The 12,630-nt window shown below is 47.4% G+C and overlaps 1 protein-coding gene across 2 annotated transcripts in view; it reads right to left on the minus strand.

Moving 5' to 3' along the window:
- Positions 1-12,630, minus strand: part of GALNT13 (polypeptide N-acetylgalactosaminyltransferase 13) — a 159,349-nt gene that overhangs the window by 93,521 nt on the left and 53,198 nt on the right. For both annotated transcript variants that reach the window (XM_064450924.1, XM_064450923.1), the window contains exon 4: positions 3,398-3,566. In XM_064450924.1, the coding sequence (XP_064306994.1) occupies positions 3,398-3,566 (169 nt within the window). The remainder of the gene's footprint in view (positions 1-3,397; positions 3,567-12,630) is intronic.

The raw sequence follows: 12,630 nt of genomic DNA on the forward strand, positions 1-12,630 counted from the left end.
CCAGACGACGACACTTTGCATTTAGGGTTAAACCACAGTTGGAAATCACAAAACCTTCTAAACACAGGACTAATGGGTAAGCTGAGGTTTTCAGACACATCATTTTCTGCTTTAAGCCTGAGCCGGACACCACTGGGAGCAGGAAGAGGACGTCACCGAGAAAAAGGCATCCAGATGTTTTCCCAACATCTCAATCTTAAACCAGCCCAAGACGGAAAGCCGCTGCACCCGTCAGGGGCATCTCGTGCACGACGGAGAAGAGGAGCAGTGCTCAGGGCTGCTGCCAGCAGCTGCGACTCCCCACCGCCCCCGGAGACCCCCACACAGCCCCGACGGCACACGAGTCCCTTTAATTGCTCGCACAGGCAGCCAGAACGGAGCCCGCGACTTAACGGCACGGCGCATATTCAGGGAGAGGCGAAAACACCACGTACGCGCAGCAGAACGTTGACATGTGATAGATACAATAAAAAAGGTCAAGTCATGCCAAGAGTTAGTCAGTCTTCTATAAATGCCCTTCATTCCTTTAATCCCCCGGCCTCGTTACAGGAGAACAGCTTGGCCATCTCCCAGCGCAGCCTGCAAGTAACTGCGCGGCGCTGGGGGGCCGGCCCCGTCCCGAGCGCCGCGCCGGCCGCTGCCCGCACAGCCTGCTCGCCGGCTCCCCTCCGGCTGGTGCCCTGCCCGCAGTCCGCCTGGCCCCGACGGGCGTCCCGCAAAGTTTCCTCTCTCTGGCCGCGAGTTTGCTGCTGCATTTAGTGCGGCCCCTCCAGAGCCAATACACGGATTTAATACATTTATACCTGGGTAACACCGGTCTTTTCACCAGCTCGTGGCTACTCGCAACACCAAAGTATACAGGTTGTTACGAGCTTCCAGCTAGACCGCACGTCCAGCAAGAACCTTTTTTTAATTTTCTTTTCTATTCTTCTATTCATTTAAATCTGCCAGAGAAAACTTCCTGGGCTCTGAAAGAAAAGCTCGCATTTATAATGTGAAAGGTACAGTAAGTCAGACACCCGATGCAAATTGGATGCTCTGTCCCACCTGCCAATAAAAATCTGTCTTTCTGTCATACAGAAAATATATTAACCATCAAATCATATTCTTCCTTAATAGCAAAGCATTACAAATTGGCTTTCAGAACAATTCAATACTCCGTAAAGACAGAATATGTACCGAAAGCATCTGTCTGAAGAGGAAAATGAGAAAAGAAAATTATTTTTCTTCTAAATCCCATAATACTTTTTGGCCTTTCAACAAAGAACATGAAGTTTTTGTCATCGGGAAAACGCATTTAGGCAGATTTCCCCCGGTATTAAATACCCCATCTCCCTCAGCCTGAGCAGAACCGTGCATGAAGTCGAACACTTCACCTGTTTTTCCAACACGCGCTTCCCTGCCAGCGCTCGCGGCCAGGGAAAGGCCAGGGAGAGGCTCTGCGAGTGCCCCCTCGCTCCGGTGCGTGCAACGCTCGCGTCCTCTTTCTTCGTGGGCTGCAAGAGGGAGGAGCACGCAACGCTCACCCCACTGCTACTTGGGCAGTTTAAAGCTAAGCCGAGCCCCCTGCCAAGAGCATCGCGGCGCAAGAAAACCGTTCGGCAGCAGCAAGGGAAAAACCCAGGCGGGCAGCGCAGCGCGTCCTCCTCGCTTCCCAGGAAGTCTGCAAGATGCCCCGTGCCTGCTGCAATATCGCAGCCCCGAAGCCAGCTCCAGCAGCTCGCCGTGCCTTCCCCCGGCGCTCTTGAGAAGGGCGAGGGATAGAGAAACATGCGATAAGCAATAAAGCTTTTCTGACGCTTCCGTTTCGCAAAGTATGTCTTTGCTGGCAGCGGCGTGAGGCGGCGTTTTACGGAAACCCGGCATCACCAAGTTACCAACGATCGTGCTGGGGCGAAGCATGGCCTGAGGTGCCTGTGAGCAAGCGCTGCTGTTAAAGCAGTGCTTCTGCTTCCACTATTCGCAGGCACTTCCAAACAAAATCCACGGAGCAAAGTATTTCTTTTCTTTTAATTTTCATGGGAACCTGAAGAATTTCATTTCAAACAAAGCACTATCAGCAGGATTTCAGCTAAGCGACAATGCAGTTTAAAAAGCAGTAGTGGGAGATTTTAGAAGGCCTGACCACTTGTATATATTCAGCTATGCTTCTGTTCCTCTAAATTTTTATTTGTTATAAGAATCAGACTATTTATGTAGCTGAAGGAGAACGGGGGGGGGTGTGGGGTGTGAAATGCATTGGAAAAAGATAAAATTCAATCAACACTCGGTTTCTATAAAAATGAAGTGGTGAAAAAAAAAAATCCTGCCTCTAAAACTGTACGTTCAGAAGTCTGCAAATTTGGATAATCCTCCATGCAATGTCAGTCCAAGGCTCCTCAGAGAACGTGCCTTCACGCAAAGGTTTCGAGTTAAAATAGGCTTGATAGGCTGCTCCGTCAGCTTTAACACCGCTACCGGGGGGCAGGAGGGAATTCTCTGAGTGCTGAAGACAAAGTGTACAACAGAGCTAGACTTCCTCTGAAGTGCCGTTACTTGTTACGGGACCTTTAGACAGCAATCGGAATCCCTACTGAAATGGAGATAAACACGCGCATTGGTACTCTCACATCAAATACGCGTGCAAACACAAGCCCACTGCTGTGACTGGAAAAATTAATCCGTAAATTCCATTAAAAATAATACACTGGACTCGGTGAAACACTCCCCGGAGCTACTCCACGGTCTCAAAGTCACCACAGGCTTCACTCAAAATTAGTAAGTCACTAGACTTAAAAAATAAAACAAAACCCGCCAAAACCCCAACCACAAACCCCGCCTCGGTTTTTATATTGTCACAAAACATTTTGAGAGACCTTCTACAAAATTCCAATTATTCCGGAAATGTCTATGGCTAAATCAGACAGAAAACTACATCCTGCAGGCAGCCTTTGGTGTTGGTAGTATCTTCTCTTTATCAGCCTTAAAATGTCGATTTTTAAACGCTGGCAGCGCGGTTATAAAAATTTATAAAATTGACATTGATATTTTTATCATTTTAAAACCTTAGGAATAAAGTTTTCCCCGAAGAAAAAGAATTCCCTTACTGCAGGTGACGAGACGCGCCGCAGGGCACTCTGTGACGCGCCGCCGCGCCAACGGCTGGCTCTAAGCTGCCAATTTTCAGCTGCTCACCAGGCAGACTGCGCAGGACGACGGCGTTTGCGACGCCGAAGCCCCTTCCCTTAGGAAGCCTGCACCAGAAGCCATCGGAAGCGGTAAACCCGCGGGTTTCCAAGCACCGCTATTCACGCCCGCCAGCTGACCTGGCGGCGGCGCTGCCTCGCGCCGCGGAAGGGGCCGGAGGCGGGCGCGGGCCGGGGCTCTGCAGGCGGCACCGGGGCACGCGGGGACTCACCCGTCTAACCTCACATCGGGCAAACTGCGGTTCAGGGCGATCAAGTCACTGGCCATCAGGTTAAACTGGTTGATTTTGAACAGCTCTTTCATCTTCTCCTGGTCATCCTTAGGAATGAGCACAGCCTTTCCCATCTCGCCAGGTCCTTCTTGGTTTCGAGAAATAACAGCTGTAACACAAGAGAGCAAAAGGCCGACTTTTAGCACGTGGGCGGCGGTTTTACTCCGCACCAACAGGGATCGGCAGGTTTGGGCACCCAGCAAGGAACGTTAAAAAAAGGTAATAACACATCAGAATTTTCTCTGTGCTCCGCTGTGAGGTTCTCTCTCTATCCGGATCTGAATTTCTAGCTAGATGCCTTCGAAGGTGACTAAAGATCCCAGATTCGTTCCCTTGCGGCTCTTTGCTGTAATCACAGTGACGGTAAACAACCGTTCTCAAGAGATTTACACCAGGATTACAAAGCACAGCACCAGATCCTCCATGAGATCCTGCAGACGGAAAAGGTTTGGAAAACACTTTTATAGCTATTGAAGATATCTGGAGAACATGTGTATGAAACTAATTCCAACCATCTTTTGGTTTTTATTTAGTTTTAAGTACCAGGCACGAGATAGCATAATCCCAGCCCTGTAAGTAAATAATTCAATCTTCAGTGACAAAAACACCCAAAACTGTCCTGAAAAACACAGTATCCCCACCCTGACAGAGTAGCTTTTACATATTATTAGAGCCTAGTTTTGAGAACTATTTGTACAGTCTATTTTGAATTTTAAGGGAAATTATAGTATTGTCTCGTAGAAGCACAGAAAAATAAACAAAATACAGACTTGCCTTTTTAGGAAACAGTATGTGAAAACGAAAGGAAACCCCCACGTGTACAAACAGTTATGGTCACTATTCTAAAGCAAAAGCCCCCCAGAAGATGAGAGTTTCCTTCAACCCGGGTGTGCGGCTAAGCCGAAGAGGCCCCCTCCCCTCCCAGCTACTCCCAACTTAGACGTTTTATCAACAGCCACCTCAATTTGTAACTAATTTCACATTCCCGCTCTAAATCAGCCCCTTGACTGAAGCAGATTAATTACCACCGATTGGCTTGTCTTTAGCAATAACGGCTCCTTGCTCCTCTCACGAACCGGCGGCGCTGGACCCTGCTGGCCCCCGCAGTGCCGCGGGGGTCGCCCGGGGGCGCTGGGCACCGGCGACGCTCCCGGCACCTCCCACGCTCCCTCCTTCCACGCCACCTGCCAACGTGACCGCTTTCTCTTAACGCAGGGATCTTGGTTTTATTCTTCTGCCACCACATTCGTTTTTCATCTTTAGTATCAAAATTACTCTGAAACATTTAAGGGCCTCCAAGATGATCAGAGGGCCGGGAAGCTGCCGTATGAGGACGGGCTGGGAGAGCTGGGTTTGTTCAGCCTGGAGAAAAGGAGGCTCAGAGGGGATCTCATCACCACGTACCAGTACTTAAGGGGCAGCTACAACGAAGATGGAGACTCCCTTTTTACACAGAGTCCCATGGAGAGGACAAGGGGGATGGACACAAGCTGCTCTTGGGGAGATTCCGATTGGACACCAGAGGGAAATTTATCACAGTGAGGACAGTCACCATTGGAATGATCTCCCCAGGGAAGGGGTTGGCTCGGCCACGTTGGGCACCTTCAAGAGTCGGCTGGACAGGGCGCTGGGCCATCTTGTATAGTCTGTGCTCTTCCCAGAAAGGTTGGGCTAGATGATCCCTGAGGTCCCTTCCAACCTGGGAATCTGGGATTCTGTAATTTGATGCTTAATATCTTGAAAGACTGCCACTTACGAAGGCTTCTCTACCAGCTGAAGAGTAATTAAAGCATTGATTTTTGCTACCAAAAAAATAAAATGCTTGAAGCATAAACCCTTTGCTACAAGATGCACAGGAAGAAGACTAAGTGACTTTATGAGGAAAAATCTATGATTTTCCCAAGGAAATCAGACATCAGGGCTCACCACAACAGCCTAGCAGAGTTTTACAGAAAAGGCTTTTTAAAAATAAATGTTACAGACTCTGGGCACAGAAAGTGTGTTTCTGCAGTTCTAGTTTATGCTTCCGTTGAGCGAGGAACCTTTTACAGTATTATCTGATATATTTTTTTTTATCCTTCCCTTTGATAAGAAGCAACACCTTTATATGCTGCAACAGGAAGAAATTATTAGCTTTCGCTGTGATTACTTGCGAAGGTGAAATTGCTATCAGGGAGATGCTTAAATCTTAAATGTGGTGGCTGTGAAGCCCTCTGCATCCGACATGGTTTCCCGCGGATGACAGGCTCAGCGGTTAATGCGTACTGGGGTCGGCAGCATCCTCCCGGGAGCTAAACCGGCTGTGGCACCGGCACCAGCACCGAAGGCAGGCTTGAGATGCTATTAGATACCTTTTTTCATGTCTGAGCAGAGCTGCTGACTCCTCTCACCTGGCTTTGGGAAAGGAATTAATGACTACACTGCTAGATATGTTCCCTAATAGGCAGAATTTTATCTTGGAGAATACACCTGACAGTCAAAACCATTCAGAATTACCACCGGAAAGAAATAAAGTACGGGGAGAGCACAGCCGTGCTGTGATTTCAGCTGCCCCGGAGCGCAACGCTGCGCCTCTCCGCAGCTACGCTTCACCCACAGAATTGCCTGGAAACCTGCACTGCCCACGTACGCACGCAGTTACGCGTTGTATATGCTATTAAATTCCTCTCGCAACACTTCATATTTATGCAATGCGTAATACGAACGTAAAATATTTGGGATTGATGGCTGGTAATTAAGCTCTGCTATACCGTCGCTTTCTGGAGGAACGACGAGACTCCTCAGAGACCGCAATTTGAAGATTTAGTCCCTCAAGCTGCAAGTGTTATTTATGGAAATAAATTCCGCTTCCTTTCTGCTGGAAGAGGCAGAAGGCGCAAATTTATCTAAATAGCAGCAGGGAGCAGGCAAAGAGAGGCAGCGTGGCCGCTGAAACCACGGCAAATGGGTAAGAAGCACAGAAAGGAGCTTGGCCAATGTCCTTCTCCTGGACAAACACAACATAAATGGAAAGGAAGGAGATCCTCGAAAGAGGCATGAACGTCTCTGAGGAGGAAGAGGAGTGATGAGAAGGTGGAGGAAGCTTGCCCTTGCTCCATCCTTCAGTCAGATCATCTTTTGGAAGCGAAGAGAGATTCTTTGGCTTTTTTTCTGCTTCCAAAGCTGTCTGGACTAGCTCTGAGGGCTTTACAGGCGCTCCCCAGAACACCAGGACCACCTCTCCGTAATACCGCATCAGCACGTGTACCATCTCCCTGCCCAGGCAGGGAGCCACGCGGTTCACGGTCCGACTGACTCGCTGCAGCCCCGGCGCGAGCCGGGAGAGGGGACCCCGGGAGAGGGGACCCTGGGCATCTTGTGCCACGACCTGCCACGTGGCGTGAGAGCCGGAGGAGCACCAAGAGGCAGAGCACAATGAGGCATCCAAACTAAATGTCTCCAAAATAATAAGGCAGCGTACCAGCATGGTTTTGTATCCTGCTGAAATACTTTGGGATTGGCCAAAAATATCTTGGTGACAAATTCCTCCTGTAGAAATTGGAAACTTTTCCTTAAAACAAATTAATTACGGGGGGGGGGGGGAATTTAGCAACCTGTTATTAGCACAGGCATTGTTACAACAGTAAATTTGCTGCCCCTCCTTGTAGTAAGTCAAATATCAAAACTGTATCTCCCTGACATGCATGGAACACCTACCGCAAAGGGTTTCATGCTCCAAGCCCAGGTAACAGGGAGAGAGCTGTAGAGGATGTTATGCTCCAGTGTAAACTCTCTGTAAATAATTCATCAGAAACCCCAGCTCTTTTGCAACGTACCATCACAGGGACTTGGATTAAACTCAGCCTGAAAGCTTTTGTTTATTCTTTCTGAAAGCATGAGGTATATATTCCTTCATCTGCAAAATCAATTTTCATTACAAGATTCTGTGTTCTTCCATTGTTCGCTAAGGTCCATCATGATAGAACTTCAATGAGATTTCCCTGACCTGACATTCATTATAAAACTAATCAGAAATTTCCTAAACAGCCTTTCCACTCCCACAGTTTTATTCAAAGCCAAGTACTATCAGACTGTATTTCAATACACGCATATCTCTGATGGAAAAACATATTTAATTCTGCTCCAGTTAAAACGCAGCAACCTCAACTTATTAAATCTTTAGAGAAGATGCTCACAGTTTATGAGCTAACAGCCACATACACACTGACATTTTCAGAGGTGTAGCTCGAATCCGTACCCAGGACCATCTCTTCTTGCATTTTCTCTCCTGTATTTGAGTGAGCAAGGTTTGAACCCAGCGCCTCCGTAAGAGACGGCCCTCGGCCACCTCAGGCCCAGCAGACGCAGATGCACAACAACCAACCACATTTGAGTGGGGGAAAATAACACTTTCCCTTTTCCAAACAATATGTAAAATATTAAAACACGACCCAAGCAGACATCGGAACAGCAGAGATGGCGGGAATACTTCGCAAATTAAGATCCCTTGCAAATATTCAGTTTGACCGAACTTTTCATAGAAAATTCGTTTTTTGCTTGCGCTCAGCAGATCCGAGAATCTAAAGATGGTGTCAAAACTCTTCCAACACCAGGTATGTCCCCGAAGCTGGCTTTCTGAACTGCACAAAGCCACTATAAATATTTCTACTGAACCACCTGTTATTTATGCAAAGCAAACAAAACAATTTTTCAGCTTTTCCAAATATTGATACTGGCATTTCACCAAAGCTTTACGTTCTGCTTTGCCCTCTTTTCTAGGAAGTACAGCACACTTCATCCGTACGGCATACTTCAGATCAAACTGTTCAGGGTATTTTATAAAACACCGAACTTGTATTCAAGTTTCCGTACCAAAATCTTTATGTAAAACATACACACACACACACACACACTCTTCAAGCAGAAAATATAAACATAACAGAGAACCCCTTTATCTAGAGGATTAAAAAAAATATATCTGTTTCTTACATATTCCAATTGTACGAATGGTAAAAGAGGAAACAATCAGTGAAGGCACGCTGCTGATTATGAATTACTCCACCCGTCCTGGCGTTCACAAGCTAAAATGAGCACAGCAAGCAATTTCCCTACAGAGCACATCTTCAAAAACATCACTTCGAATTCACGGTCCCAAACACCTTTCCCACATCGCTTTTATCCTTCTTTTCGAGAGCGCTGTGAAGATCGCCGACTCTGAACGACTCAGCAGCGGGTAACAGCTCCATCCCGCTGCAGCGCTACTGGAAAGCCCGGCCTTCACAAGCAGGGGCTGCCCAAATCTTGCAGAAGGTTACGCAAATCCTCCAGCCAGGAGAGGTCTAAGATTTTCCAGGCCCTGCTGCCTCCAGGTTTTTCCCCCCGACGGAAAGAGCTGATTGACCCCACAGAGGCTGCATGTTCCCACCAGGAGCAGCCCGTCCCAGCCCACGCCCACAGCCAGCAGGCAGCGCTGCCGCCTTCCGAAGTACGTGAACTCACCTCCAGGCTCGTATTTTGAATTTTAAACAACTTGCAATTGTAATGGGGACCCGAGGGGGCACTCAGGGATAGCCACGATCCTTGAAGCCAGTGTGGAAGAAACTCAGAGGCGTATTTGATTTTTCTACATAAACATTACCTGGCCGTCGACCCATAAGGTTATTGCCATGTCTGATCCAGAAATACTTTGGGAACGCTTCTGCTGCTGGTAAGTCCAAAGTTTTCATGAATACTAAAAACAAACAGGAAACAAAAAACTTGGACTCAGCTGCTTTTTGCTTTTTCTTTGTGTTGAAACCCCACCTCGCTCCTTATGAGGCTTTCCTCTCGCTGCTACGCTTGTCCAACACTTCCATGTCACGCTTCACTGTCCTTTGCTATTTCTGCCTCATGCTGTGATCTGGCCTTGCTGGCGGGTCTCCATGGGCTTGTGTCGGTCTTTCACACCACTCCTCGGTAATTCACTGAGTTTGTATTTACTGGACAATACCTTCCTGAGCTGTAGGGATAGAGGTTGTGTTTGACCGACCCGCACATATAGATATCCACATCTTAAACGGTAAGCAAAAGAGAGAGAAGGATGGCTGCTCACACCGTTGCTGCTGCCAGGTGCCTATGACACATACACACCTCATTGCTTCTTTCCACAAAGACTGTATAAGCTCAATCTTCTAATATTAAGAATTCACACTGTGGAAAACCTTAACAAAATAGAGACCCGGATTCCTCTTCTCCTCCGTAAATCACATCGATTAACGAACTTGAAATTGCAGTCTACTCATCATTGTTTAAATGTAAGATGAAAGAAACAAAATGAGAGAAGAATAGGGATGGAAGCGGATCCCAGGTCACCACGCTTTCCCCACACCACAGGACATAATGAACAGGACTTAAAACAGCCACAGCATATGTGGACTGTTGGTTTCGGTTTGGTTTTTTTTTTTATATTTGCTTTGAAACCTTTGAAGAGAAAGTTTTTACAGCCTTTCAAGGAAACTTAAATGAAACCTAAGCAATAAGCTAGTGAATTATACTTGTACCTTGATACACCTGAGGAAGTAGAAGAATTTTCATATTATTTCTATAAAAACTAGAGAACTGATGCACTTGAAGAATATTAAAAGGGTTTAGCACAGGCAGGCAAAGTTAGGAGTGTTTGTTGGGAACTGAGCAAAGAGAAATCTCAGCTAAAGCCAGAGGACTTCTACTGACCAAAACCCAAAGTCGGCGCTGACGATGCAGCACGCAAATTAAGAAAAACTTGTTTGTCAAGTAATTCACAACAGAACTACAAAAACCACAGGGATAAACAATATCGACAGCAGAACTGATTAGATTAAGTGTCTTCAGGCCTCTTCCAGTTTTTAATACCATAATCCAGCACACCAAACCCAATAACCTTCCTTCGGTTTGTGCCCGTCCGGGAAAGGCTTCCAGTAAATCACAAGATGACAAATCCTTCCCTAGATCAAAGGTCTGTCTGGCTTCGTACACTGTCTGAGAGCAACTGATGGATCACAGCAGAAAAAATAAGACACAAGTTTTAAAATATTTCTTCCACAGATTTCCCTTTGCGGCGGTGGGGGCTGTACCCAGAGCCTTGCGTTCAATAGATTGCCGTCAGCTTGCATGCTCCCTTTTTAAATCTATCATTTTTACAATGAACTGCATGACTTAACAGAGCACCGTTGGCAAAAAATAGCACCCCTTTTATTTGCTTTGGATTTGCTATCTCACGTCTTCATTGGGTTTTGCCTTGGGAGACACAGTGAATCCCTAATCAACCTTCTCTGCCTATTTATGCCTTTACAAATCCTCAGTCTATCCCTCCTTGCTTACCACTCCTCCAAGCGTTAGAATTATTTAATTTAGTCTCTCCCCACAGAGAGGCCAAGCAGTACCTGAAATCATCCTTTTCTGCACCACTGGTTTCACTCAATGAAACCTAGCTTGGTTTGAATCAAGCACCAAAACAACAAAAAAATAGCTTCTGTCCTTCAAGGGCATAAATTCATACACATCTGGCAAAGTGAACAAGGCTGCTTGAATCTGCAGCAGAACTCTTCTTCTGTGATTATGTTTCAAGATAGAATCATAGAATTATTAAGGTTGGAAAAGACCTCTGGGATCATCACGTCCAACAGCCAACCCAACACCCCCAGGCCTCGTAAACCATGGCCCCAAGTGCCACGGCTGCACGGTGTTTGAACCCCCCCAGGGACGGTGACTCCCCCACCTCTCTGGGCAGCCTGTGCCAGGGCCTGACCGCTCTGGCAGGGAAGGCATTTTCCCTCACACCCAACCTAAACCTCCCCTGACGCAGCCTGAGGCCGTTCCCTCTCGTCCTGTCACCGGTGACTTGGGAGCAGAGACCAGCCCCCCCCTCACTCCAGCCCCTCTCAGGCAGCTGCAGAGAGCGAGAAGGGCTCCCCTCAGCCCCCTCTTCTCCAGGCTAGATCTTGAAACCAAAGCAATCTACAGTCCTCTGCAAACTTCCTTGTCACACTTGTGTCGTTCCTGAAGGAGCTGCACACATAACACTTTTCGAAGGAGGCATCTATCTGTATGCGCCTCACGGTGCTTCAGTTAACTCTACTTAATGGTTGCAACTAAGAAGGAGCAGTGATTCAGCAGTTTTGCTTATTAACTTACTGAAGAGGATTTCAAACACTTTTGAAGTGTGCTTTTTTAAAAAAATAATATATGTCTATCAAAAATAGCTTTACCTCCAAGCACAAGAATTAACAGCTCATCTCTTCAATGACCATCTTGGTGCACACGGGGATAATGGAACTGACACGAAGCATGCCCACAAAGAATAAAAATGCTATTTTTCCAGCATTCTGCCTGCAGACATTTTTCATCATCTGTCAGCGGAGATAGGCCTCCTTTGGAAATGAAAACAACCCCCTCACACGGGCTTATTAGAAGCACTGAGGTCTTTGGTGGAGTGGAGAATAGAAAGCACAAAATTCAAGATAAAGAAAGGAGAGAAAAAAGGCAAAGCCCAATAGATTTCAAAGCATTCAATTTATTTAACAATTCAGTAAAGGCTCTGCATGGGGGCTGCTGCACAAATAAGCACGGCAATACTCAGAAGGTATAAGGACTCATCATCCACGCTTTTCTTTGGTTGTTTTTTCGCCCCAAACATTCACCTTCCTTGCTTATTCCTGCCTTGCAACGCCTGCACTTCGGTTTTGAGTAACAAATAACACTGTAAACGTAACGATGCTGTTTTGCAGCGAGCAGGGGCAGCTCTTCCGCAGGGGGCTGTGGGGTCCATCCCCCAGAGCGGGGCCTCCCCCCCGCCCAGCTGCGTGCGTCCCACCGTCGCGGGCTGAGCTCAGACGGGAGCGTCCCGAAGACCTGTTGGCCACAGAGCACAGCCCAGCCGTCAGCTCACCCCCACCCCGACACGGCGAGGAGAAGGACCGCTGTCCGCAGCAACGGCCCAGCGGTACTTTCAAGCCCCCTTGGTGACGAGTAAGCAGCAGCGATGCCGATGAGCAGAAACCCACAGCTTTTTGGTTGAACCACCAAGCGCGTCGCAAACGCTTTGCAAGGTGAGGGTGTTCCGTGGCTACCGTGTACAACCGTCATCAACAGGCGCTGCCAACAGCGAGAAACACCCGTGGCACCAAAAAGCATCTTCTCGTTTCAGAATCTGTTTAGTCAGTCAGTTATTCCAACCT

The sequence above is a fragment of the Phalacrocorax carbo genome, chromosome 5, assembly GCF_963921805.1.
Source record: "Phalacrocorax carbo chromosome 5, bPhaCar2.1, whole genome shotgun sequence".
Classification (NCBI taxonomy): domain Eukaryota; kingdom Metazoa; phylum Chordata; class Aves; order Suliformes; family Phalacrocoracidae; genus Phalacrocorax; species Phalacrocorax carbo.